Genomic DNA, 26,195 nt, shown 5'->3' with positions numbered 1-26,195 from the left:
TGTCAGGTCACCTCTCATCCTCCATCGCTTCAAGGAGAAAAGGCCAAGTTTCCTCAACCTATTCTCATCAGGCATGCTCCCCAATCCAGGCAACATCCTTGTCAATCTCCTTTGTACTGTCTCGATAGCATTCATATTGTTTCCTGTACTGAGGTGACCAGAATTGAACACAGTATTCCCAAACAGAGTCTGATCAAGGTCTTAGAACAGATCCCAGTGGAGCACTGTTAGTCACAATCATCCATGGAGAATACGAACCATCTACAACCAACCTTCACATTCTGTGGGCAAGCCAATTCTAGATTCACAAAGCAATGTCTCCTTGGATCCCATACCTCATTATTTTCTGGATGACCTTTCCCTGGGGAACCTTTGCTAACCTCTTACTGCAATCCATATACAGTACTTCCACTGCTCTACCCTCATCAATGTGTTTTGTTACATCCTCAAAAATTCAATCAGGTTCATAAGCGTGACCTGCCCTTGCAAAGCCATGCTGACTACACCTAATCAGACCATATCTCTCCAAATGTTCATAAACCCTGCCTCTCAGGATCTTCTCCAAAACTTGCCTACAACTGAAGTAAGACTAACTCGTCTGTAATTTCCTGAATTATCTCTACTCCATTTCTTGAACAAGAGAGCATCATTAGCAACCTTCCAATCCTCCGGTACTTCTCCCCACCTAATTGATGATGCAACGATCATCGTCAGAGGCTTAGCAATCTCCTCCCTCGATTCCTACAGTAGCATGGAGTATGTCTCGTTCAGTCCCGGTGACTTATCTAACTGAATACCTCGCAAAAGATCCAGCACATGCTCTTTCTTACAGTTCATACACTCATGTGTTTCAGTCTGCTGTAAGTCATCCCCACAATTGCCAAGGTCCTTTTCACTGGTGAAAACTGAAGCAAAATACTCAGTATCTCCGAATATTTCAATGATCGGCAGGTTGAGAAACATTTGTTGAGAACGTAGCGGTGAAAGTTAACCAAGCTAATTTGCCATTGCTGGCGACCCCTCGTGGATTTGTTGTACTTGCATGATGCTCCCTCAACTCCAATAATGATTGTTACAAAAGTCGGTGATATGTATTCCATCCTTTATTAGCAATCAGTAAACATACAATCTTGAAGTGATAAAACTGAACTGTACCCAAACATAAATTCATCGTATTTGAGTTAATAATAACAAAATATATGACATCGGTCAGTCCCCAGCTGTGTACTGCATGGAACAAAGCAAACTATGTAACTGATTCCCTTTGCATTTATCACACCCCCACTACTGCGACTTGTTACCATAAAAAAACATCATAAATACACAACGCAGAATACAATGCTGATAGAGAACAGATACATGGCTCCTGCACACAGGCTCAGCTCTGATACGGGGTCCTCCACCTGAAATATTAACATACTCTCGTCTTGTTGAATAATTCCCTCATTCTGTTTTAATTATATTGACAATTTTTCTGAACTGACTGTTTCGGATGTATGGCGTGTCGACATTGTGTTTAACAAGGTGTCATATAACTAACTATCTGATAATAGCCAGGTGATAAGCTCAAAGAAATCTTAACCAAGTTTTGGTGATAATAATAGTTTTAAAGTCCTGCCGGAAAAATTATAGTGGTTCAGGACAAGATGTCACGGTGCTATGTGTGAGATTGCATTGTTCAGGTTGTCAGAGTGTTTCTGTATAGACACAAATCATATATTGCCATTGGTGTCAATGCCAGACGATATTAACCTGAAAGGAGACGGTGGGAATCAGGTGTGACTGAGAAATCTGTATAATCCAGTGACGAGAGGAATAGACGTCTCATCGTCAGCAGAAATGTTTCAGCCCACACTGCTGGAACATTTGTCCATTACTCACCACAGCGCCACCAGCGGTAGGCGGACCAAAGCAGTGGGCGCTGTCTGCTCAACCTGGCTTGCCATTCCGGAGGCTCATCACTCCCGGTCCAGGACACAAGATTGGTTCCTAAAAGGGAATTGCCTGCAATACAGCGAGTAGATACCCTGGAGAATCCTGGCCCAGTGTACAATGCATGGAGAGATCGGAAATGGACATTGTGTGACTGTGGGTGGACAGGTGCAGGTGGATCCGGCCATGACACGTGTTCAGTGGATCGGCCCAAGATGTTTGGAAGTGTTCACCTCAGTTTAAAAACAAAACAGTGTTCTCTTTTAAACCCCAATAATGTTTGACCCTCCTGTTATTTTTTTTTTGTTACAGAACAGCAAAAACTGAAAACTCCTGTCCACAAAATGGATCAAGGTTCGAGCAGTGGAGGAGCTCCAGTGACGTCAACATCAGGAAATGACACGGGTATGTTGGCGAAGTATTTTAATTTATAAATACTCTGCGGATTCTCCGTCTGGGTTTAATTCAATAATGGCAATTCTCCAAATATTTGTGAAAACTGACTAGAGAGATGAGAGAGAGAGAGAGTTAACATCTCTGGGGAAAACACAGTCACACGTGGAAGGAGGACAGTTACCGTCTGCTCCTGCTCCTCTAACAGATTACAATGCACATTAAAATAGCGAGTTACTCCAGAAGACAAGACATTCTGCAAATGCTGAAAGTTTTGGCCAACAAAAAGACACACAAAATATTGGCAGAATTCAGCAGGTCAGGCAGCATCCATGGAGAGGAATAAACAGTCAACATTTCAAATCAGGACCACAAGGCATAGAAAGTAATGTGACATTATCTCGAATTTCTGTCCCCTCATTTCCAGTCCGATGAAGGTCCTTGGCCTGATACGTTGATTGTTTATTCTCCTCCATAGATGTTGCCTGACCTGCTGAGTACCTGCAGCATTTTGTGAGAAATCCCAGAGATTTGCTGAGGAAGGGGTTGACCAGGCAGGCAGACAGTAACCCAGAGCCAAGCGGTGTTGATGGGCAGTACCAGGAGAGTGATGGTGATTGATACTATACTCTCAGCAATAAGCAGAGTCCTTTCAAAACAGGGAGGTATTTTCCTGGGGACACGAAAGAGCAGACTTCAACAGATGGAACTATACCACCTCCTACACCCCAGGCGACCCCTACCCTCCGGCCCAAACCCATTCTCCCATATATATATCTCGGACTGTGTTTTGTTTTTTTAAAAAAATATTGAGTTTTCAAATGATTACAGAAAGAAAAAAAATATCTACCCTTCGCCCCCTCCCCCCTAACATCCCTATAGAAGAAAAGAAAAAGAAGAAAAAAGAAAGAAAGAGTGCCTGGATATCGGAAGATCCCCACATGCTCCCCGGAGTTCATAGTAACTTTAGTACATATATTTATTTCTTTCCCCAAATAACCAATTATTTTATCTTCGGAGCACCTATATAGTTAATCCTATCTTTTGTAAATAAGGGCGCCAAATTTTCAAAAATGTTTCATATTTATCTCTTAAATTATAAGTAACTTTTTCAAGTGGTATACAGCTAGAAATTTCATTCTTCCAACGATCTATACTTAAGTATGAAACCGATTTCCAAGTAACTGCAATAGCCTTTTTGGCTACTGCCAGTGCAATTTTTATGAATTCTTTCTGATATTTATTCAATTTGGGTTTCGGTTTTATCCCTTCAATATCGCCGAATAAAAATAATATTGGGTTATGTGGAAGTTGTCTTCCAATAATTTGTTCCAGTAAAACTCTGAAATTTGTTCAAAAAGGTTGAATTTTAGAACAAGACCAAGTAGAATGTAAAAAAGTACCAATTTCTTGGTTACATCGGAAACACTGTTCAGATAAATTTGGGTTTAATTTATTTATTTTTTGTGGTGTAATATATAATTAATGTAAAAAATTATATTGCACTAATCTTAACCGGCCATTTATTGTATTTGTCTAAATATCAAGACATAGTCTTGACCAATTTGTTTCTTCAATTTTAATATTCAATTCAATTTCCCATTTTTGTCTTGACTTATGGATTCCTTGTTTAATTGCCTGTTTTTGAATCAAACTATCCATACAAGAAATAATTTTTTTAGTTTTTCCTTTTTGAATTAAAGTGTCTATTTCATTAGATTTCGGCAATAACTTTGTTTGACCCAATTTTTCTCTTGAATAAGCCCTTAATTGGAAGTAACAAAAAAGAGTGTTGTTTGATATTTTATATTTATTCTTTAATTGATCAAATGACATTAATATACCTCCTTCAAAACAATCTTCTATATATCTAATCCCTTTCTGAAACCAATTATATAAAACTTGATTATCCATTGTAAAAGGAATAAGTCTATTTTGAATTAAAGATCTCTTTGCTAATAAAGAGTTCTTTATCTCATCATCAACATTTATCTTATTCCAGAAATCAATCAAATGTTTTAACATGGGAGATTCTTTCTTTTCCCGTATCCATTTAGATTCCCATTTATATATAAAATCTTATGGTGTATTTTCTCCTATTTAATCCAGTTCTATTCTAATCCATGCCAGTCTATCTTTCTCAAAAAAAGATGCAATAAATCTAAGTTGATTTGCTTTATAATAAAATTTGGAAGTTGTAACCCTCCTAGATCAAATTTCCATGTCAAATTTCCAACAATATTCTTGACATCTTACTTTTCCAAAGGAATTTCCTCACATATTTATTTAACTCTTGAAAAAACTTCTGGGGTAGTTGTATTGGTAGTGACTGAAATAAGTATTGTAATCTAGGGAATATATTCATTTTTATGGTATTTACTCTACCTACTAATTTTATTGGTAATATCATCCATTTATCAAGATCTTCTTGAATTTTCTTCAACAATGGTAAATAATTTAATTTATATGTTCTTTATATCATTATCAACTCTTATACCTAAATATTTTATCCTGTTTATCGGCCATCTAAATTGAGTTATTAATCGACATTGACTATAATCTCCTTTACTAAGAGGTAAAATTTCACTTTTATCCCAATTTAATTTGTAGCCTGATATTTTCCCATATTCTTCTAATCTAGAGGATAATTTACGCAACGAGTACAATGGGTTTGTTAAATAAAACAGAACATCATCAGCAAATAAGTTAATCTTGTATTCCTCCTGGTTAACTCTGAAACTCTTAATATCTGGGTCCATTCTAATTAATTCAGCTAATGGTTCTATCACCATCACAAATAATGCAGGTGATAATGGACAACCTTGCCTCGTTGACCTTGTTAACTGAAATGGCGTTGAAATTTGACCATTTGTCACTACTTTAGCTTTGGGATTAGTATTTAATGTTTTAATCCATTTTATAAAGGATACTCCTAATCCATATTTTTCCAATACTTTAAATAAAAAATCCCATTCCAATCTCTCAAATGCTTTTTCTGCATCTAAAGCAACTGCCACACTCATTTCCTCCCTCTTTTGTTCCAAATGAATTATGCTAAATAACTGAGTTACATTATCTGCCGATTGTCTATTTTTAATAAATCCTGTTTGATCTATGTGTATTAATTTTGGTAAGTATTTAGATAATCTGTTAGGTAAGATTTTTGCTATTATTTTATAGTCAGTATTTAACAAAGAAATAGGTCTATATGATGTTGGCTTTAAAAGATCTCTATCTTTTTTGGCAATACTATTAAAATAACTGTTGAAAAAGATTCTGGAAGTTTAAGCATTCTTTCCACTTGGCGTATTAACTCCAGAAAAGGAGGAATTAATAAATCTTTAAACTTTTTATAAAATTCAGGCGGAAAACCATCTTCTCCTGGGGCTTTATTACTTTGAAATGATCATTGAGCTTCTTCGACCTCTTCTAATGTAAAAGGCATATCTAATCCCTTCTGTTCTTCCGAATTCAATTTTGTAAGAGTTATTTGTGATAAAAAACTTTCTATCTTGACATTATCATTTTGTGGTTCTGATTTATACAGTTCAGAATAAAAATTCTTAAAGGTTTCATTAATTTCTAAAGGTTTATAAGCAATTTTATTTACTCTTGTTCGAATTGCATTTATCGTTTTAGAAGTCTGGTCTGTTTTTAACTGCCAAGCAAGAACCTTATGTGATCTTTCACCTAGTTCATAATATCTCTGTTTTGCTCTCATAATTGCTTTTTCTGTTCGATATACCTAAAGTGTATTATATTGTAACTTCTTGTTAACAAGTTGTCTTCGTTTTTCTTCTGTCATATATCTTTGAGATTCTTATTCTAATTTTGTAAACTCTTTTTCCAATTGATCAATTTCTATCATATATTCCTTCTTAATTTTATTAGTATCTTATTATCTGACCTCTCAAATATGCCTTCATTGCTTCCCACAATATAAATTTATAATCAACTGAATGTGAATTTGTATCTAAAAAAAACTCAATCTGCTTTTTCATAAAATCGCAAAAATCTTGATGTTTTATTAATATTGAATTAAATCATCTATAAATTGATTCCTCTTTATCTATCATTATCATTGTCATTATCAATGATCTGACAATATTCTTGCTTTACATTCCATATTTTTCACTGTCTTGAATATTCGTTAATAGGAAAAAATCTATTCTTGAATAAGTTTTATATCTATTTGAATGAAATGAATAATCTCTTACTTTTGTGTTAATTCTCCATATATCAATCTTTCATCAATATTAAAGTTAATTTTGCTACTTTTGATTTTGTGACAACCTTTGTTGATCTATCTAAAACTGGACCTAGACAAAAGTTAAAATCTCCACCTATTAATATTTTGTCATGTGTGTTAACCAAATTCAAACAGACCTCGTATAAATTTTACATCATTTTCATGTGGTGCATAAATATTCATAAGAGTCCATAGTTCTTGAAAAAAATTGACAATGTATAATTAAATATCTCCCCGCCGAATCAATTAATACATTTTGTATTTTAATTGGTAAATTTTTATTAACCAAAATTGCAACTCTTCTCCCCTACGAGTTAAATGAAGCTGCAATAACATTTCCAACCCAATCTCTTTTTAATTTCTGATGTTCTTTCTCTATTAAGTGTGCTTCTTGTAAAAAAGTTATATCTATTTTCATTTTTTTAATGTGTGTTAAGATTCTTTTTCTTTTCACCGGTCCATTATGCCCATTAACATTAAAACTTTGAAAATTTTTTAAATTAGTCATTATTTTTAACTGGGTTACTCCAATCTATAACAATACCTAATCTTTCAACTTTCGTGGTACCTTGGGGAATCTTTTAAAAAATTCTCCATGTTGCCATGTGCGCCCCACTGATCATCCAGGCCAAAAGAAATAGAAGAAAAATAGATTGTAAAGTAAAAAACAAAATACCCTCCTACTAATGTTGTGGATAAAAAAGAACACAACATTACCCCTATCTGTTGTACGGGTCATGGCAATCGTCATGATTACACACATGAATCCCGTAGCAATCGTTCCCCAGCTCCCCCCTGACATAAAAAGTATATCTATGAGAAGAAAAAAAAAAGAAAAAATACTTCTCGCAATTCATATTTCTCAAATTTTGGCTTTCGCCCCCAGTATCATCCTTAAATGTCCATCAATTCCATTCACTGTCTCTGTCTTCATCTTTAATCCATTACGCTTGGAAATCTCTATGTGTAGTTAGTGAATAACTAGGAGTTTTCGTGCGAATTCCTCCGCTTCTCGATAATCGGTAAAAAATATTTTTCCATCCTCCAAAAAAATTTTCAGTGTTGATGGGTGACGCATTATGAATTTATAACCCTTTTCGCATAAAACTTTTTTCACTGGGTTAAATTCCTTCTTTCTCTTCAAAAGGTTATAACTTATATCAGGATAGAAAAGAACTGCTTTCCCTTCTATCACCAATGTCCCTTTACTCTTTCTCGCACATTGGGCAGCCACCTTCAGGATCTTTTCTTTATCTTGGTATCTTAAGCATTTTATCAAAATCGATCATGGACTTTGATCAGTTTGAGGTCTTGACCTTAAGGCTCTATGAGCCCTTTCAATTTCAATTAGAGTTTCTTGTTCCATTTCCAAGTTTTCAGGGATCCATTTTTGAAAAAAAATTATTGGATCTTCGCCTTCTATATCTTCTTTAAGTCCAACAATCTTAATATTGTTTCGTCTGCTCAAATTTTCTAGCTTATCCACTTTTTCCAACAATTGTTTTCTTTCTAATGTCCAGGCAGAGATATTATCTTCCGTTTTATTCATTCTTTCAACCATGTCTTCCATTGTGGCTTCCAAGACTATAATTCCCTTTTCCATTTTTTCCTGTCTTTTTATCATTTTATCAAACATAATCTCCATATTTATCTTTTTTTGATTTCTTTTAATGCGTTTAATTTTTTCTAATTTACACATTATTTGCATCAAAGTTTTTTCTATATTTCCAGAAAAACTTTTACCTCCATCTTCGTCTGATTTATCCAGAGAATCTGAATCTGCCGCAGATTCACTTTCACTTCCGGTTTCAATCGTAACTGGGATTTGTATTTCAGGTTGTTCGCGTTTGCGCATGCTCCTTCCTTCACGTTTGCGCAGTTCTTGTTGGTCTTTTTCTTTGGAAATGGTCGATGTTGCCGCAGTTTCCTATTCTGCATCACCGCAGGTAAAATGTACCTGACCCGCGATTCTCTGGCAGCAGCGGGCCTTGATTCTGTTCCAACTTGCGTTGTCTTCACGGTAGTAGTTTTCTTCATCTTCTGTTTGTGAGACACAGTTTGAAACAATCCGGAGTAGTTTATAAGTAACTTTTAGAAAGTATTTACTAACTTTTCTTCACGTAAACATTAATTTACTGATTTTTTACGGGAGAGCTGGTTTCCCGCGTCTCGATCCTACGTCATCACGTGTCCTCCCCTCCCCCGGACTGTGTTTTGTTGAGATCTTTAGGTTCCAGAGAGAAAGTTACCACCCAGTATGGTGTTGAAATTTCTTTAATGCTCCTAATTATTTTTCTTCACAGGTCCGGGCTCAGTGATCACCAAGCTCCTGGCAAGTTGTAACGATTCCCAGCTGCTGCGGTTGACGGATTTCTACAGGGACAGGCTGGAGCAGGCGATGGAAGGAGGGGTGCACGGAGTGAGCCTGGCGTTAATGGCCAAGAATCAGTTCAGTGTACAGGAACATCGGGTGAGTGGGAGGGAGAATGAGTTTGAATTTTTGCAAATCACAGCACTGATGGGTGCCGGAACTCTGACTCATCAGATATTATATTAGATAAAGGAACAACTGGGAAATAAATGCTCCACATACAATCCCAGACATGTGAATCTGAACCAGTGATAGAAAGGGGTGAAAAGACCCAGCGGAATGGTGGGTAGCTGCTCAATGTTCAGAGTGAGCTTACAGTATTAAATTGAAATATTACAGGAAGTTTTGGTTTGGGAAGAACGTGCAGCGTGATGGCAGGATGACAGTGAGAACTGGGACATCATCTGTGGGTGTCACAAGAGCTTGAATGTGTTCTGTTCTGAGTGGAGATGATAGTGTTTCAATCCATAACTGCAGACAGTGTGGATCGGGGAACACTGCCATGTTGTAATGTGTAATCACCGAATAAACCTCCACTGGAAAAGGCAAAGGAAAGGCATCAGGTGTCAGCCGGTAATCCGCTGTCATGTTGGACACTGGCGGATTAAGGAGATGAATCACATCATATTTTCTGAAACTTCTCTGCAGCTCGCTCTGTTATTAAAGCCCTCCTGTTTTCTTTCTTCATCTGTGATCGTTATTTTCTGATTTCTGTTTTACACGGTCAAATCCGGTGAGGAATTATTTATGGATTTGGAGCCACGTTAACGAAGCGGTCACAGACCAGCCAGGATCTCATTGACTGGTGGACCAGGTTCACGGTCAATGTCCCTCCGTGTGCTCTGCACTCAGAATGTACAGTCAATGTCCAGACAGGATCAACACCCGTCAGGGTGACTGCTCAGTGTGATCCCGTTACAGAGCGCATCATTTACTTCTCATTCTCTGTGTGAATCTGTCAGTCCCCAATATGTTCACTGTTACTCTTCACAGAAAATCTCTGATCTCGCTGATAAGGGAGAGCGGGCGGACAGTTCTGAACTCCTCCTGAGCCTGGTGATGGAGAAAGGCTCCCGCGCCCGCAGGGTGATGTGGGAAACCTTTGTGAAAATGCGGATTGGTGTTCCAGAGATGGACAAAATACTGAAGGAAATACAGGAACATGGTGAGATAATATCAGCGATTAATTCAAATTTGGATTGAATACCGTACATGTTACAATTTGACAAAAATGATTTCCTCAATTTGTTTAAATTCAAACAGGTTGTGATCCTTCCCATCAACCAATTTCCGCTCAACTTTTACTAAAGGTTCTCAGTGAGCTGAAAGGTAAGTGACCATGCATTGAACACTGAAGAGTATAACACAGGAACAGGCCATTAGGCAAATAATATTGTGCTGAAACAGCTAAGAAATAAATCAAACAAACCTGAAGACTAATCTCTCCTTCCTTCACCGTGTCTATCTGCCTCCATCTTCCTTACATCCATGTGCCTGTCCAAACGTCTCTTAGAAGTCTCTAAAAAATTGTCTCTACCACCTTTCCAGGCAGTGTGTTCCAGGCATCCACGACTCTCTGATTTAAAAAAAAATACCCTCACATCCCCCTTAATCCAACCCCCGCTCACCTTCACTGCACACCCTCTAGTAACAGATATTTCAAACCCAGGAGACTGATTCTCTCTCCCCACTCTATCTAATTCTCATAATTTCGGATAGTTGTCAGAGCTCCCTCAATCCCTGATGATCCAGAGAAAACATTTCAAATTTATCCAGGCTCTCATGATAGCACATGCCTTCAAAACCAGGCAGCATCCTGGTAAACCTCTTCTGCCCCCTCTCTAAAGCCTCAACATCCCTCCGGTAGTGGGGTGACCGGAAAGGTACGCAATGGCCCAGATGAGGCTGAAGCAGAGTTCATCAAGTTGAATCTTGTCCTCTGTTTCCACCAACGGGTGTAATTTGCGTTGGGCGGTTCAGTTGTTGAGCCACAAGGATCTGAGCAGGTAAATGTTGACACTGTGACAGAGAACACAGTGAGACACAGGGAAACGTGTTTGCTAGCGGGAGAGTTTTCAAAGGACATTTTGAGGAAAGAGGCAGAGGGCTGGCGAGTTTGAGGAAGGTGGTCACACCGCTCTGGGTCCTGCAACTACAGATCCCCACCGGAGTCTGAGTGGAGAAGGGGCGATCTGGAGAATGGAAAAATAATCTTGTATTTCTTCACACCAAAAAGTCAAAACCTTCTCTTGCCAACCACTGCCCCCTCCTGAACAGACTCATCCTGAACCATTTTCCAAACTCCCCCAGTTCCCGCAGATTATCTTTTCTTAGAGTTGGGCGTCCACTGAAGTTCCAGTCACCGAATAGTAATAATAGCATCACTTTAATTAGAAAAGCAGGGAACATCCCAACTGGTCTGTTCAACCATAGAGCAGCAGGTGAAACCCGTTGTGTTCACATCTGCACTCCCTAGTGCAAACACTGCTACAGTGTTAGAGAGGGTGAGACTGGGGGATATATTCTTCAGCTCAGCCAACAGAAGCTGAGATTCCTGTCTGCCGGTGTTGTGTGATGGACACTGTGGAAGGGTGAGAGATGGAAATTAGGACAGAGAAACCGAGGGTTCTGGGATCGCGGCAAGGAAGGTGCAAAGGACTGGAAATATCTATAAATAATATTGCAATTAGTTAAATTGTGACCGTCTGGATGGGAAGCTCACCACATCCATAAGCCCGTCATGTCTGTGAAAATGGAGCACGGGGCAGTGCATGGGCTCAAGAGATTGTAAGACATCATCATCACAGACTGAGTTGGATTACTCAACTGCATATTTAACAGAGGAGAGAGCGTAGGAAAGACAAATATCACAAAACTTATTAATATTGCATCAGACTTATGTGATTATTCGAAGCTCTCAATAGAAATATAAGGAATCTCGGCCAGAACCTTGGTTTAGGGTCTCTCATTTACAGGAACAAATCCCAAAGATGATAATTTAAACTCGGGACCAGAGATAATAGACAATAGACAATAGACAATAGGTGCAGAAGTAGACCATTCGGCCCCTCGAGTCTGCACCGCCATTCTGAGATCATGGCTGATCATTCACTATCAATACCCAGTCCCTGCCTTGTCCCCATATCCCTTGATTCCCCGATCCATCAGGTATCTATCTAGCTGCTTCTTGAAAGCATCCAGAGAATTGGCCTCCACCATCTTCCGAGGTAGTGCATTCCACACCTGCACAACTCTCTGGGAGAAGAAGCTCTTCCTCAACTCTGTTTTAAATAACTGATCTCTTATTCTCAATCCATGCCCTCTGGTACTGGACTCTCCCAACATCTGCAACATATTTCCTGCCTCAATCCTATCAAATCATTTAATTATCTTAAACGTTTCAATCAGATCCCCTCTCAATCTCCTCAATTCCAGTGCGTACAAGCCCAATCTCTCCAATCTCTCTGCGTAAGACAGCCCTGCCATCCCAGGAATCAACCTAGTGAATCTACGCTGCACTTCCTCAATTGCCAGAATGTCCTTCCTTAAACCTGGAGACCAAAACTGTACACAATATTCCAGGTGTGGTCTCACCAGGGCCCTGTTCAAATGCAAAAGGACATCCTTGCTCTTGTACTCAATTACCCTTGTAATAAAGACCAATATTCCATTTGCCCTCTTCACTGCCTGATGCACTTGCTCATTCACCGTCATTGACTGATGAACTAGGACTCCTAGGTCTCTTTGCATTTCTCCCTTACCTAACTCTACACCGTTCACACAATACTCTGCCCTCTTGTTCCTGCTTCCAAAGTGGATAACTTCACATTTATTCACATTGAATGACATCTGCCAAGTATCTGCCCACTCACCCAGCCTATCCAAGTCTCCCTGTACTCTCCTAACATCCTCTTCGCATGTCACACTGCCAACCAGTTTAGTATCGTCAGCAAACTTGCTGATATAGTTTTCAATGCCCTCATCTAAATCATTGACATAAATCGTAAAGAGCTGTGGTCCCAATACAGAGCCCTGTGGGACCCCACTAGTCACCTCCAGCCAGTCCGAAAAACACCCATTCACTGCTACCCTTTGCTTTCTATCTGCCAACCAGTTTTCTATCCATGTTGAAACCCTGCCCCCAATGCCATGAGCTCTGATTTTACTCACCAATCTCCTATGTGGCACCTTATCGAATGCCTTCTGAAAATCTAGGTACACAACATCCACTGGCTTACCCTCGTCTAACATCCTTGTTATACCCTCAAAAAACTCCAGCAGATTAGTCAAGCATGATTTGCCCTTGGTAATCCAATCAGGAAATTTACAGACTAATCATGCCTCTGTCACTTTTGTCAATGGTGTTCCAGTCCACATCTGCTCAATGAAATCCCACACTTTCCCAGCAAAATGGATTTGGTAAATCACGACAAACTTGTTCGTCACTATTCCTCATGTTGCTTGCCAAGGGAACAGACACAACAGTGAAATTCTCACACCCTTTTCTGAATATGAAGCAGAAACACTCCCCGATTATTGAAGAACATCATTTCTACTACTATCACATTCTCTAAAGTAACTATGTCCACAATCAATGTTTTCCTACGCTCCCTATCACAACCGGGTACATTGAAAGGAGACCCCACACTCACCCGACAGGGTCCTGACACACTGTGAGACCCCGCACACCCCTGACAGGGTCCTGACACACTGTGAGACCCCACACACCCCTGACAGGGTCCTGACACACTGTGAGACTCCACACACCCCTGACAGGGTCCTGACACCCTGTGAGACCCCACACACACCTGACAGGATCCTGACACACTGCGAGACCCCGCACACCCCTGACAGGGTCCTGACACACTGAGAGACTCCACACACACACCTGACAGGGTCCGGACACACTGTGAGACCCCACAAACCCTGACAGGGTCCTGACACATTGTGAGACCCCAGACACCCCTGACAGGATCCGGACACACTGTGAGACCCCACACACCCCTGACAGGGTCCGGACACACTGTGAGACCCCACAAACCCCTGACAGGGTCCGGACACACTGTGAGACCCCACAAACCCCTGACAGGGTCCTGACGCAGTGTGAAACCCCACACACCCCTGACATGGTCGTGAAACACTGTGAGACCCCACACACCCCTGACAGGGTCCTGACACACTGTGAGACCCCACACATCCCGGACAGGGTCCTGACACACTGTGAGACCCCACACACCCCTGAGAGGTTCCTGACACACTGTGTAACCCCACACACCCCTGACAGGTTCCTGACACACTGAGAGACTCCACACACCCCTGACAGGGTCCGGACACACTGTGAGACCCCACAAACCCTGACAGGGTCCTGACACATTGTGAGACCCCAGACACCCCTGACAGGGTCCGGACACACTGTGAGACCCCACACATCCCTGACAGGGTCCGGACACACTGTGAGACCCCACAAACCCCTGACAGGGTCCTGACGCAGTGTGAGACCCCACACACCCCTGACATGGTCGTGAAACACTGTGAGACCCCACACACCCCTGACAGGGTCCTGACACACTGTGAGACCCCACACATCCCGGACAGGGTCCGGACACACTGTGAGACCCCACAAACCCTGACAGGGTCCTGACACATTGTGAGACCCCAGACACCCCTGACAGGGTCCGGACACACTGTGAGACCCCACACACCCCTGACAGGGCCCGGACACACTGTGAGACCCCACAAACCCCTGACAGGGTCCTGACGCACTGTGAGACCACACACACCCCTGACATGGTCGTGAAACACTGTGAGACCCCACACACCCCTGACAGGGTCCTGACACACTGTGAGACCCCGCACATCCCGGACAGGGTCCTGACACACTGTGAGACCCCACACACCCCTGAGAGGTTCCTGACACACTGTGAGACCCCACACACCCCTGACAGGGCCCGGACACACTGTGAGACCCCACAAACCCCTGACAGGGTCCTGACGCAGTGTGAGACCCCTCACACCCCTGACATGGTCGTGAAACACTGTGAGACCCCACACACCCCTGACAGGGTCCTGACACACTGTGAGACCCCACACATCCCGGACAGGGTCCTGACACACTGTGAGACCCCACACACCCCTGAGAGGTTCCTGACACACTGTGTAACCCCACACACCCCTGACAGGGTCTTGAAACACTGTGAGACCCCACACACCCATGTCAGGAGCCTGACACACTGTGAGACCCCACACACACCTGACAGGGTCCTTACACACCCATGTCAGGAGCCTGACACACTGTGAGACCCCACAAACCCTGACAGGGTCCTGACACATTGTGAGACCCCACACACCCCTGACAGGGTCCTGACACACTGTGAGACCCCACACACCCCTGACAGGGTCCTGACACACTGTGAGACTCCACACACCCCTGACAGGGTCCTGACACACTGTGTAACCCCACACTCCCCTGACAGGGTCCTGACACACTGTGAGACCCCACACACCCATGTCAGGAGCCTGACACACTGTGAGACCCCACACACCCATGTCAGGAGCCTGACACATTGTGAGACCCCACACACACCGGACAGGGTCCTGACACACTGTGAGACCCCACACACACCTGACAGGGTCCTGAGACTCTGTGAGATGAGAAAATCGAAATTCTAAGCAATGCACACAAAATGCTTGAGGAACTCAGTGGCCAGACATCAGCTATGGGAAAGAGTAAAGTGTCGACAGTTTGCGAAGGGTCTCGGCCCGTAACATCGACTGTATACACATTTCCATAGTTGCTGCATGAACTGTTGAATTCTTACAGCAGCTTGTGTATGTCTCTACTCACGTTTGGATTTATAACATCCAATGTATCAAATATTTATTTACACCCCTAACTCCACGTGACACCACTTTCAATCACTTAAAATCCATGGGGACATATCCATCTTCCTCAGTTCACTACTCACTGCCCTGCCTTTCGCTGTGAAATTCCTTCTCTGCTCTGATCTGTCTTTCCAAATTGTAACACTTCGGTGTGTCTATTTCCGATTCTGTTTGGCGACGTGCTGCACAGAATCCCCGTCTTTAGGCTCCAGAGATAAATTTGTGTTCCATTAGGTGTTCGATAATGTCTTTAATTTTCCCCATTTTCCTTCACAGTGATCACCGAGCTCTTGGCGATTCCCAGCTGCTGCATTTGACGGACTTCTACCGGGACAGGCTGGAGCAGGCGATGGAAGGAGGGGTGCACGGAGTGAGCCTGGCGTTAACGGCCGAGAATCAGTTCAGTGGAGAGGAACATCGGGTGAGTGGGAGGGAGAACGGGTTTGAATTTTCACACATCACAGGACTGATGGGTGTCGGACCTCTCACTGATCGGATATTAAATTAGATAAATGAACAACTGGGAAATAAATACTAAACATGCAATCTCAAAGATGTAAACCTGGAACCAGGGATAGAAAGTATTGAGAAGATCCCGCGGAAATGGTGGGTGGCAGCTCAATATTCAGAGTTCGTTGAGCAGGAAACAGTTGTGTGGGCTTACAGTATTAAATGGAAATATGAGAAAAAGTATCATTTTGGAAAGATCGTGCAGCATGACGGGAGGATGACAGTGAGAACGGGCACATCATCAGTGAATGCCACAGGAGCTCAAGTGTGTTTTGTTCTGGGTGGAGGTGACTATGTTTCAATCTGTATTTGCAAACAGTGTGGATCGGGGAATACTGCCATGTTGTAATGTGTAATCACTGAATAAACCTCCACTGGAAAAGGCAAAGGAAAGGCATCAGGTGTCAGCCGGTAATCCGCTGTCATGTTGGACACTGGCGGTCTGAGGGGATGAATCGGATCATCTTTTCTGCAACTACTCTGCGACTATTCGATCTGTTATATAAAAACCTCCTGATATCTTTCTTCATCTGTGCTTGTTGTTTTATGATTTCTGTTTTACACTGTCAAATCCAGTGAGGAATTATTTATGGATTTGGAGCCACGTCAATGAACCGGTCACAGACAAGCCAGGATCTCATTGACTGGTGGACCAGGTTCACGGTGAATGTCCCTGGGTGTGCTCTGCACTCAGAATGTACAGTCCATGTCCAGACAGGATCAGCACCCGTCCGGGTGACTGCTCAATGTGATCCCGTTACAGAGCACATCATTTACTTCTCATTCTCTGTGTGAATCTGTCAGTCCCCAATATGTTCACCGTTACTCTTCACAGAAAATCTCTGATCTCGCTGATAAGGGAGAGCGGGCGGACAGTTCTAAACTCCTACTGAGCCTGGTGATGGAGAAAGGCTCCCGCGCCCGGAGGGTGATGTGGGAAACCTTTGTGAAAATGCGGATTGGTGTTCCAGAGTTGGACAAAATACTGAAGGAAATACAGGAATATGGTGAGATTGTAACAGACATTAATTCAAATCTTGATCGCAACACAGCACACTTTAAAGTATTACAAAAATGATTTTATCAATTTCTTTAAATTCAAACAGGTTGTGATTCTTCCCATCGACCAATTTCCACTCAACCTTTACTAAAGATTCTCAGTGAGCTGAAAGGTAAGTGAACATACATGGGACTGTGACACTGTGAGACCCCACACACCCCTGACAGGGTCCTGACACACTGTGAGACCCCACACACCCCTGACAAGCTCCTGACACACTGTGAGACCCCACACACGCCTGACAAGCTCCTGACACACTGTGAGACCCCACACACCACTGACAAGGTCCTGACACACTGTGAGACCCCACACACGCCTGCCAAGCTCCTGACACACTGTGAGACCCCACACATCCCTGACAGGGTCCTGACGTACTGAGAGACCCCACAGAACCCTGACAGGGTCCTGGCACACTGTGATACGCCCACCCACTGCTGACAGGGTCCTGACACACTGTGAGACACCCACACACCCCTGACAGGGTCCAGACACACTGTGAGACACCACACACCACTGACAATGTCTTTACAGACTGTGGGACGCAACACAAACCACCGACAGGACCTGCCACACTGTGAGATCGCACACATACCTGACAGGCTCCTGACACACTGTGAGACCATACATGCCCCTGGCAGGGTCCTGACACAATGTGAGACCCTACACACCACTGAAAGGGTACCAACACATTGTGAGATGTTCCACATCACTGACAGGGTCCTGACACACTGTGAGACACCCACACATCCCTGACAGGGTCCAGGCACACTGTGAGACACCACACACCACTGACAATGTCTTTAAAGACTGTGGGACGCAACATAAACCACCGACAGGACTTGCCACACTGTGAGATCGCACACATACCTGACAGGCTCCTGACACACTGTGAGACCATACACGCCCCTGGCAGGGTCCTGACACAATGTGAGACCCTACACACCACTGAAAGGGTTTTAACAAATTGTGAGACCACACACGCCACTGATCAGGGTCCTGATAATACTGTGAGACACCTCGCAGACCCTTGACAGGGACCTATCTCAGATCCAGAATCACAATTATTTCCTTCTCCTGCAAATTCTCTATCTTGAGAAATCGTTGGATCCTCTGTGAGCTGAGCAGCGTCTGTGATGATGAGCGAAATTGTCTGTGTTTGTGTCAAAATGCTGATCATCAAAGCTGCCTCCTTGTATTTTGAATCAGTGACGCTGGGAGGGGAGGGGGAGCTGTGATTTCCCCGAACTGTTTCTTTGATAGAATGCCCACCACCCTCTTCTCCATCTCCATACGCCACATCAACACTGGGGATGAAAAGTGACAAAATGACAGCTGTGACAGTAGTAGTTGTCCGGTGCGGGACAGTCGGAGGTCAGTAAACTACCAGGGAAATAGTCACCTTCACAGCACAGTTAATGCTGAAATGATCCGGTGTTTATCTGGAGCAGGCCGCTCTGTCCAGTCAGCGGTCTGTAAATTGAATTTACTTTACTATACGAATATCCATTGACAAATCCAATTAATGCAATAGCTTTGAGCTAACTCGTGTGTGCTTAAATACTGAGTTCTGAGTTGAGGCATCTAACAGTTTGTCCACTGTCTGTTCCCATGGAAGATGTTCAACAGATACACAAGGAGACTCTGCGGGCACAAACTGAAACACTGAGAGTGAACACGATCCTGATGAGGGAGAAGGTGAAGGTTTTCCAGCTGGTTGATCGATACGCTGAGCTCACGGTCATTTCTACTATTCGAGATCTGAGACTGGTGGAACATGAGCTGCTGGCAAGAGGCAGAGATCACGAGGAGTGGAGAGAGAAACATCTCCGCGGGGAGCTGGAGAAAATCCGGGCGGATCAGTTGATCCAGAGCAGCTTTTCCCGGAGTAAATCCAAATCTGGGAGTTCGGCAGCAGTGGCCGGAGTCCCGGGGATCGGGAAAACAACAATGGTACAAAAGATTGTTTATGACTGGGCCACAGGGAAAATATACCAACAATTCCAGTTTGTCTTCAGTTTCAAATTCCGCAATTTAAACTCCATTAACTGCCGAATAAACCTGAGGGAAATGATTCTGGATCAGTATCCTTACTTTGGGAATATCCTGAGAGAGGTCTGGAAGAACCCAGAGGGAGTGCTGTTTATATTCGATGGTTTGGATGAATTCAAACAAAAAATCGATTTTGCTGACAGTCGGAGAGATACAGAACCCAAGCACCAGTGTCCAGATCCGGAGTGGTGGTGTGAAGTGTCTGACATTGTGTACAGTTTGATCCAGGGCAAGCTGCTCCCAGGGTGTTCAGTGCTGGTGACCACCCGCCCCACTGCGTTACATTTTTTGGAAAAGGCAGAGATCAGTGTTTGGACTGAAATCCTGGGATTTGTTGGTGAGGAACGGAAGGAATATTTCATCAGACATTTTGAAGATCAGAAGGTGGCGGAAGCTGTTTTCAAACACGTGAAGGAGAACGAGATCCTGTACACCATGAGCTACAACCCCTCCTACTGCTGGATCCTCGCTCTGACACTGGGCCCCTTCTTCATACAAAGAGTCAGGAACCCACAGCGAGTTCCCAAGACCATCACCCAACTGTACTCCTACTATATTTACAACATCCTGAAAAACCACAGCCGTGAGATTGAGAACCCCCGTGATGTGTTACTCAGGGTTGGTCAGATGGCCTTCAGAGGAGTGTCCGGGAAGAATATTGTGTTCACAGATGAAGATTTGACCAAGTACAAACTGCAGCCTTCCCAATTCCTGTCCGGGTTCCTGATGGAGCTTTTGGAGAGAGAGGATACTGCCCAGAGCGTGGTGTACACATTCCCACACCTCACCATTGAAGAGTTTGTAGCTGCAGTCGCACAATTCCTGAATCCACATCCCGGGGATATCCTGAAATTCCTCACTGAAGTCCACAACACAACAGATGGGCGATTTGAGGTGTTTCTCCGTTTTGTTGCTGGTCTCTCCAACCCAATGACAGCTCGGAGCCTGGAGGAGTTTCTGGGTCCATTTCCTCATCAAACAACCTGCCGGGTGATTGACTGGGTGAAGGAGGAGGTTATACGCCAAAGTGGAAACACGAGGAGTAAAGCTGGTAAGAGGAGCCTCCTGAACACATTGCACTACCTGTTTGAGTCTCAGAATCGTGGACTGGCTCAGGCCGCACTGGGATCTGTGGAAACACTTTCATTCAGTAGAATGACACTGACCCCGATAGACTGCGCGGTCCTGTCTTATGTCATCGCACTCTGTGTTGCAATAAAAGGCCTCGACCTGGAGTATTGCCGCATTCAGTGTGAAGGAATCCAGCGATTGGCTCCCGGGCTGCACAAGTGCCAGGAGTTGAGGTAACTTGATTTATCTCTCACACTGAACTGTGAAACTGTTACATTGTGTCGTTTCAGTTTAAGTGATTTTGGATAAAACTGTAGTAAATCAGATTGCGAAGAATATTGACAAACAGGGGATCGGTCAGTAATTCCCAAGGGACGGAAGGGTTCTGTGTTTTTTTTTCAAGGAATGTTGGAGACTTCATCAGATCAGTGAACAACGGCCATTGGTTTAATGGTAGTAAATCACAGGAATGGCCGTGTTTCCTGCTGCCTGTGACACGTCCATTGACAATGTTCCTTCTCACTGTTACTGACACCCAGACCGACACTGACTGTACTGAAGATTCACAGTCCCTTCCCGGTGAGGGACAAAACACCGTCAGTAGACTGCCCCAGTGAAAAGGAAAGAAACAATTTTGTGAGATATTCCTCCCCTGCCCTTCACTGTGTGCTCACTACCAGATACACAGACTCCATGGGCACTTCTCTTCCTCCTGTGGGATCTCTCTTCCATATCCCCCTTCCTCCTGTGTGATCTCTCTTCCCCATCCCACTTCCTCCTGTGGGATCTCTCTTCCACATCCCTTTAGCTCGATTTTGTCATTTCTGCATTTCTGTCAGTAACACTTTGCTAACTAGCGGGCAATGGGACAGAACATGTGCAGTTTACAGGGTCACACCGACAGACAAAATTACTGACATTCGGCAAATATCCTGGAGCTGGTCATTGAGGGACATGGACAGTGATGGGAACTCCGATCAGTGATTTACTGAAGGGTTTAATGTTTCCTGAAATATCCAAGTGAGAGAAATTCTCTCAGATCCACGGTTTGAATCACTTTGTTAATCAATCTGTCTGTCTTTATTTAGACTGAGTTATAATGAACTGGGAGAATCAGAAGTGAAACTTGTGTCTGTGGCTCTGAGGAACCCGGAGTGTAAAATACAGAAACTGTGGTAAGTACCAGACTGTGGGAGATTCTGTTTACAGTCACTGGGTGTCTGACAGTGAACATTAATGTGATCAGTAATTGTGTTACTGATAAACATTGAGGATTTGTACCGTCTCCTGTCTCTCTGTGTCCTTCACCCTCACTCTCTCCCGTCTGCAGGCTGAACGATGTCGGTCTCAGAGATTCTGGTGCCGAGGATCTCGTCTCCGCTGTCAGTACAAACCGATCACTGACGGAGCTGCACCTGGGAATAAACTCACTCACCGACCAATCTGTCCCCGTTCTCCGCCTTCTCACACTGACCCACCCGAGTCTGGAGCTGATCTGGTGAGTGTTAATGTTCAATATGATAGAGTATCACTGGATCCGCGTGTTTTCTGGTGATATTTGTCTCTGAATGTTGTCGAAACATTAACCCCGGTCTCCTATTACTGACTCTGTTTGTTTCATCTTTATTCTCCCATCTGTTTCAGGCTGTGGGGGAATCAGTTCAGTGAGAACGGGGCAAAGGAACTGAGATCTCTGCAGGAACCCAGACCGGAACTGAGGGTATCAGTGTGAACATCTGAATGTGTAAACATCCCCGCCCACGACATGGAGACATTTTGGCCGATTCCCCGTCCTCCACTTTAACTCCCCTTTAATGGCCGCTAGCCGGGGTAATTCCCAATGGTTCTAACAGACTCCAGTCTGGCGCGTTGTGACTTCGGAAGCTTTCGCACGGTGACGTATACTGCCTGTTGTCCAACGGCCTAACTTCCGACGGTTGTGCGGGTTCGAGACTTCCCCATCTGAGCCCCCGGGGGATTACACAGACAGGTAGAGCCCCGGCGCCGGGACTCAATCTGGGAGAGAATCGATTTGCTCCCTTTCCTGAAGACGGTGCATTCGGCAGTCTGGCCGATATAATGATGTTAAATAGACAAATTCCTCGGCAGTGACCCTGGATCTGCAGCGATCCCGGACACGGCCCTGAAGTGTGATTTTATAATCATCGGTTCCCCGATGGAGACTGACGGTGAGAAACGGGACTGATTATTCAACCTGTCACTCGTCGTCGCCGGTCAGTTAATTGTGTGTGACAGTGAGTGAGTTGGAAGCAGCTTATTTATTCCCGCACGTCAGCAGCTCAACCATTGTTTAATTTACATTTGTCATGATGAAATCAAATAAACCGCTGTAACTTCCTGTCCTGGCTCCGGACTCGAGTTTTATTTGAGGTTTCTGCTGTCCCCCGCACCCTGTGCACCGCAACAGTGGGTCGAAGCTCCTCACACTGACACAGTAGCGTCTAAGCTCCAGGCTGAGGGAGGTCGGACTGGCAGAGTCTAGGTGCCCAGGATCTGATCTCCACCCAACCCACTTGCAGGCTAACTGACCGCCTCCTGCTATCGCTAGGGAGCACCCTCCCCACAATCCCAGTTTCTGTTTGACCCTTCAAGTTCCTGCTGCACGCCTCGGCCACTCCGAACCAGATCTCCAACACCTTCACGTGTCAGACCTGATGGTGAAGGGAACGCTGGATCGGTTGGGCCAGTTGCTGCAGAGCAGAGCTTCGCTCTTCGTGCGGGTGACCCTGGCCCCCGACGTCAGCTCGAACTGTTCGCTGATCAGCCTGCAAACTGACCTCGGATCGGAGCAAAAGACGGTGAGGTCGTCCATGTACAGGGAGGTTTTGACTTGGGTCCCTCCACTACCTGGTAGCATCACCCCTCTCATGCACACATCCCTTCTGATGGCTTCGGCAAAGTGTTCTATGCAGCACATGAACAAGACAGGGGGGAGAGCGCAGCCCTGCCTGACTCCAGACCTGATGGGGAAGCCGTTGACCTGGACTGCGCTACAGATGTCCGGGTAGAGCAGTTTGATCCAGATTCCCTCCCCAAATCCCATTTTGGAGAGTACATCCGCCATGTATGAGTGCGATATCCTGTCGAAGGCTTTCTCCTGGTCCAGGCTGACCAGGCAGGCGTCCACCCCACTGTCCTGCACGTAGGCGATTGTGTCCCTCAACAGCACGAGGCTGTCCGAGATCTTCCTGCCCGATACAGCACAGGTTTGGTCCGGATAGGTCACTTGCTCCAGAGCAGACTTGACTCTGTTGGCGATAACTTTGGACAGGATCTTGTTCAACCTGGTCAACAGGTATGAGGTTCTCTCATGCTACTGTACTTGGCGCAGGTGTGGCCCGTCCCCCGCTCCTTCATCTCGTACATCATCCGAGCCGTCTTCAGATTCGTCTGTGGATCCAAGATGGAGAGGGTCAGATGGGCCACCATGCACAAGTCCTTGGACAATGGGGGCAAAAGCATTCCCAATGTCGCTGTCACCCTGATGGCCAGCTTCGTGTGTGGCTGCATCAGGTTGCGTGTAGATCCCAGGAATGTGGGCAGCAGGTAGAACTATGTGTCCAGGATGTTCTACCTGTTGCCCTGGCTACGTAGGATGGGTCAAGCCGATATCCCAAGCAACACCGCTGTCAGCTGGTCATTGCCGCCATACCTGTCCTTCGTAGAGAAGTTCTTTCAGGTCAACACCTTTGACCACAGGGCCATCAGACAGTGGTCAACACGTAAGGTCCTGCAGGCACGTGATGGACACAGTTGGGTGGTTCCGTGATCAGACCGCCCAGCACATCTGGCAAAATGCCTCATCGCCAGACATCACCAACAGGCAGCAAGACCACACCTGGCTGGCGGTGAGAGGGGCCCTCCCAGTCAGATCCCTCCTGTATGCCCGGGACGTCGTCTCCACACGCCGCTGCCCACGGGAGGACTGCAGAGAGGCGGAATCAGTTACTCACCTCTTTGCACACTGTGGGTTCGCGGAGAAGGTGTGGAGGAGGATGGAAGGGACAGTGTCGAGGTTCATCCCCAGCAGCTGCGTAACAGAGGACTCTCTGATCTACGGGCTGATCCCGGGGACGCACACGGAGACCGACATCCGGTGTTGCTGGCAGATCATCAACTCGGTCAAAGACGCTCTTTGGTCGGCCGAAACTTGATGGTCTACCGGCACACGGAGATGTCCGTGGTGTAATGCTGCCGACTGGCACATTCTCGGCTGCAGGAGTACGTGCTGAGGGACGCGCTGATACTTGGTGTCGGGCCCGGTGGGGAATGACCACAGTCTAGTGTTCTTCTCCCGAAGGAGATGAGGGGTTGGGGGTGGGGTGTATACCCCTCAACAAGTGTATGTAAATATGAAGTAGCAGTGCTACCTGGGTGGCAAAAGTGTGGAAATGTAAAGAGTGAAATGGAAACATTTGTAAAGGACTGAGAGCCATTGAATGGTTTATTGTACATAATTTTATTTTTGAATAAAGTATATTTTGTTTAATAAAAAATAAGCAAATAACTGATGTCCTCCTGTCCCCGCAGACATTTAAAACTCGACTGCAATAACAGACGTCAGTCCAATGAGGTCCCGAGTAGCAGTGGGCCCTCCACACCGTCACATCACACACACCCCTCCCCCACCCGGGGACAGACACAGAAAATAATGATCTTTTAAAGTAAAGATTAGTTGCTCTTGAGTTAAAACAGATTTACAGGGGAGACTCTAATTGTGTTCTCCTCGGAATTGTAGCACACACACACACACACACACACACACACACACACACACACACACACACACACACACACACACACACTCACACACACACACACACACACACACACACACAGACACACACACACACACACACACACACACACACACACACACACACACACACACGAGATAAACATACGTAGAGACGGGGAGGAATGCAGTGTGCAAAGACCAGGAGAGTGTAGGAGGGGTGGGGGCACAAACGGGCAGCGGAATACAGATGGGATTCATAGCCATAGCGGTTAACAATCACATTTGACTTCTAGGGTCGAGAAGTAGTCCAGGATGAAATCGAAGTTGAGGATAATTTTGCAAAGTGGGTATCCACCCCTTCCCACCCACTCACACGGACCGCGATCCCAATCAAATTCCATTCTTTTCCGTTCATTTCCACCATCCGCATTCCTAACGGGACGCACCCCTACCCATTCGCTCCCATCGTCCGAACATTCCAACTGGACCCCACCCCTTCCCATTCAAGCACACCGTTTGCCTGCCAGTGGGGACCCGCACCTTCCTATTTACCCGCACCGTCTGCACCGCTTCCCATTCAGTCCTATCGTCCGAACTCCCAATGGGACCCCACCCCTTCCAATTCACTCCCACCACCTGCCTCCTAAAGGGACTCCTTCCAGTTCATTGCCAACGGGTCTGTGAACCTGGAAATTGGCGGGGAGGTCCGAATGCCGTGTTTGACAGAACGCAGTGCGGCGTTTACGGAATTTGACATGGACGCCGATGGGTTTATTAGTTGCAGGGAAAGTCCAGGGTCGTGTGGATGTTGACGGCTTTGCAAAGCTGCCGATGCTCGTATCCTGAAGGAGACGGTGGATACGATCGGATTGAAGGGCCTGAAGATGGCGGGGGTGGGTGGTGCGTGTGAGAGAGGTTT

At 44.8% G+C, this 26,195-nt stretch overlaps 1 protein-coding gene across 1 annotated transcript in view; it reads left to right on the top strand.

The window, feature by feature from the left end:
• Nucleotides 1–22,878, top strand: part of LOC132390382 (NACHT, LRR and PYD domains-containing protein 12-like) — a 30,807-nt gene extending 7,929 nt beyond the window's left edge. The window contains exons 2-9 of the mRNA XM_059963000.1: nt 2,245–2,337; nt 8,878–9,044; nt 9,939–10,110; nt 10,209–10,274; nt 19,013–20,750; nt 21,606–21,692; nt 21,848–22,015; nt 22,162–22,878. Of these exons, the coding sequence (XP_059818983.1) occupies nt 2,277–2,337; nt 8,878–9,044; nt 9,939–10,110; nt 10,209–10,274; nt 19,013–20,750; nt 21,606–21,692; nt 21,848–22,015; nt 22,162–22,249 (2,547 nt within the window). The 5' untranslated portion in view covers nt 2,245–2,276 and the 3' untranslated portion in view covers nt 22,250–22,878. The remainder of the gene's footprint in view (nt 1–2,244; nt 2,338–8,877; nt 9,045–9,938; nt 10,111–10,208; nt 10,275–19,012; nt 20,751–21,605; nt 21,693–21,847; nt 22,016–22,161) is intronic.
• Nucleotides 22,879–26,195: the final 3,317 nt, after the last annotated feature.

The sequence above is a fragment of the Hypanus sabinus genome, unplaced genomic scaffold, assembly GCF_030144855.1.
Source record: "Hypanus sabinus isolate sHypSab1 unplaced genomic scaffold, sHypSab1.hap1 scaffold_88, whole genome shotgun sequence".
Taxonomy (NCBI): domain Eukaryota; kingdom Metazoa; phylum Chordata; class Chondrichthyes; order Myliobatiformes; family Dasyatidae; genus Hypanus; species Hypanus sabinus.
This window is presented reverse-complemented; position numbering and strand designations above follow the sequence as displayed.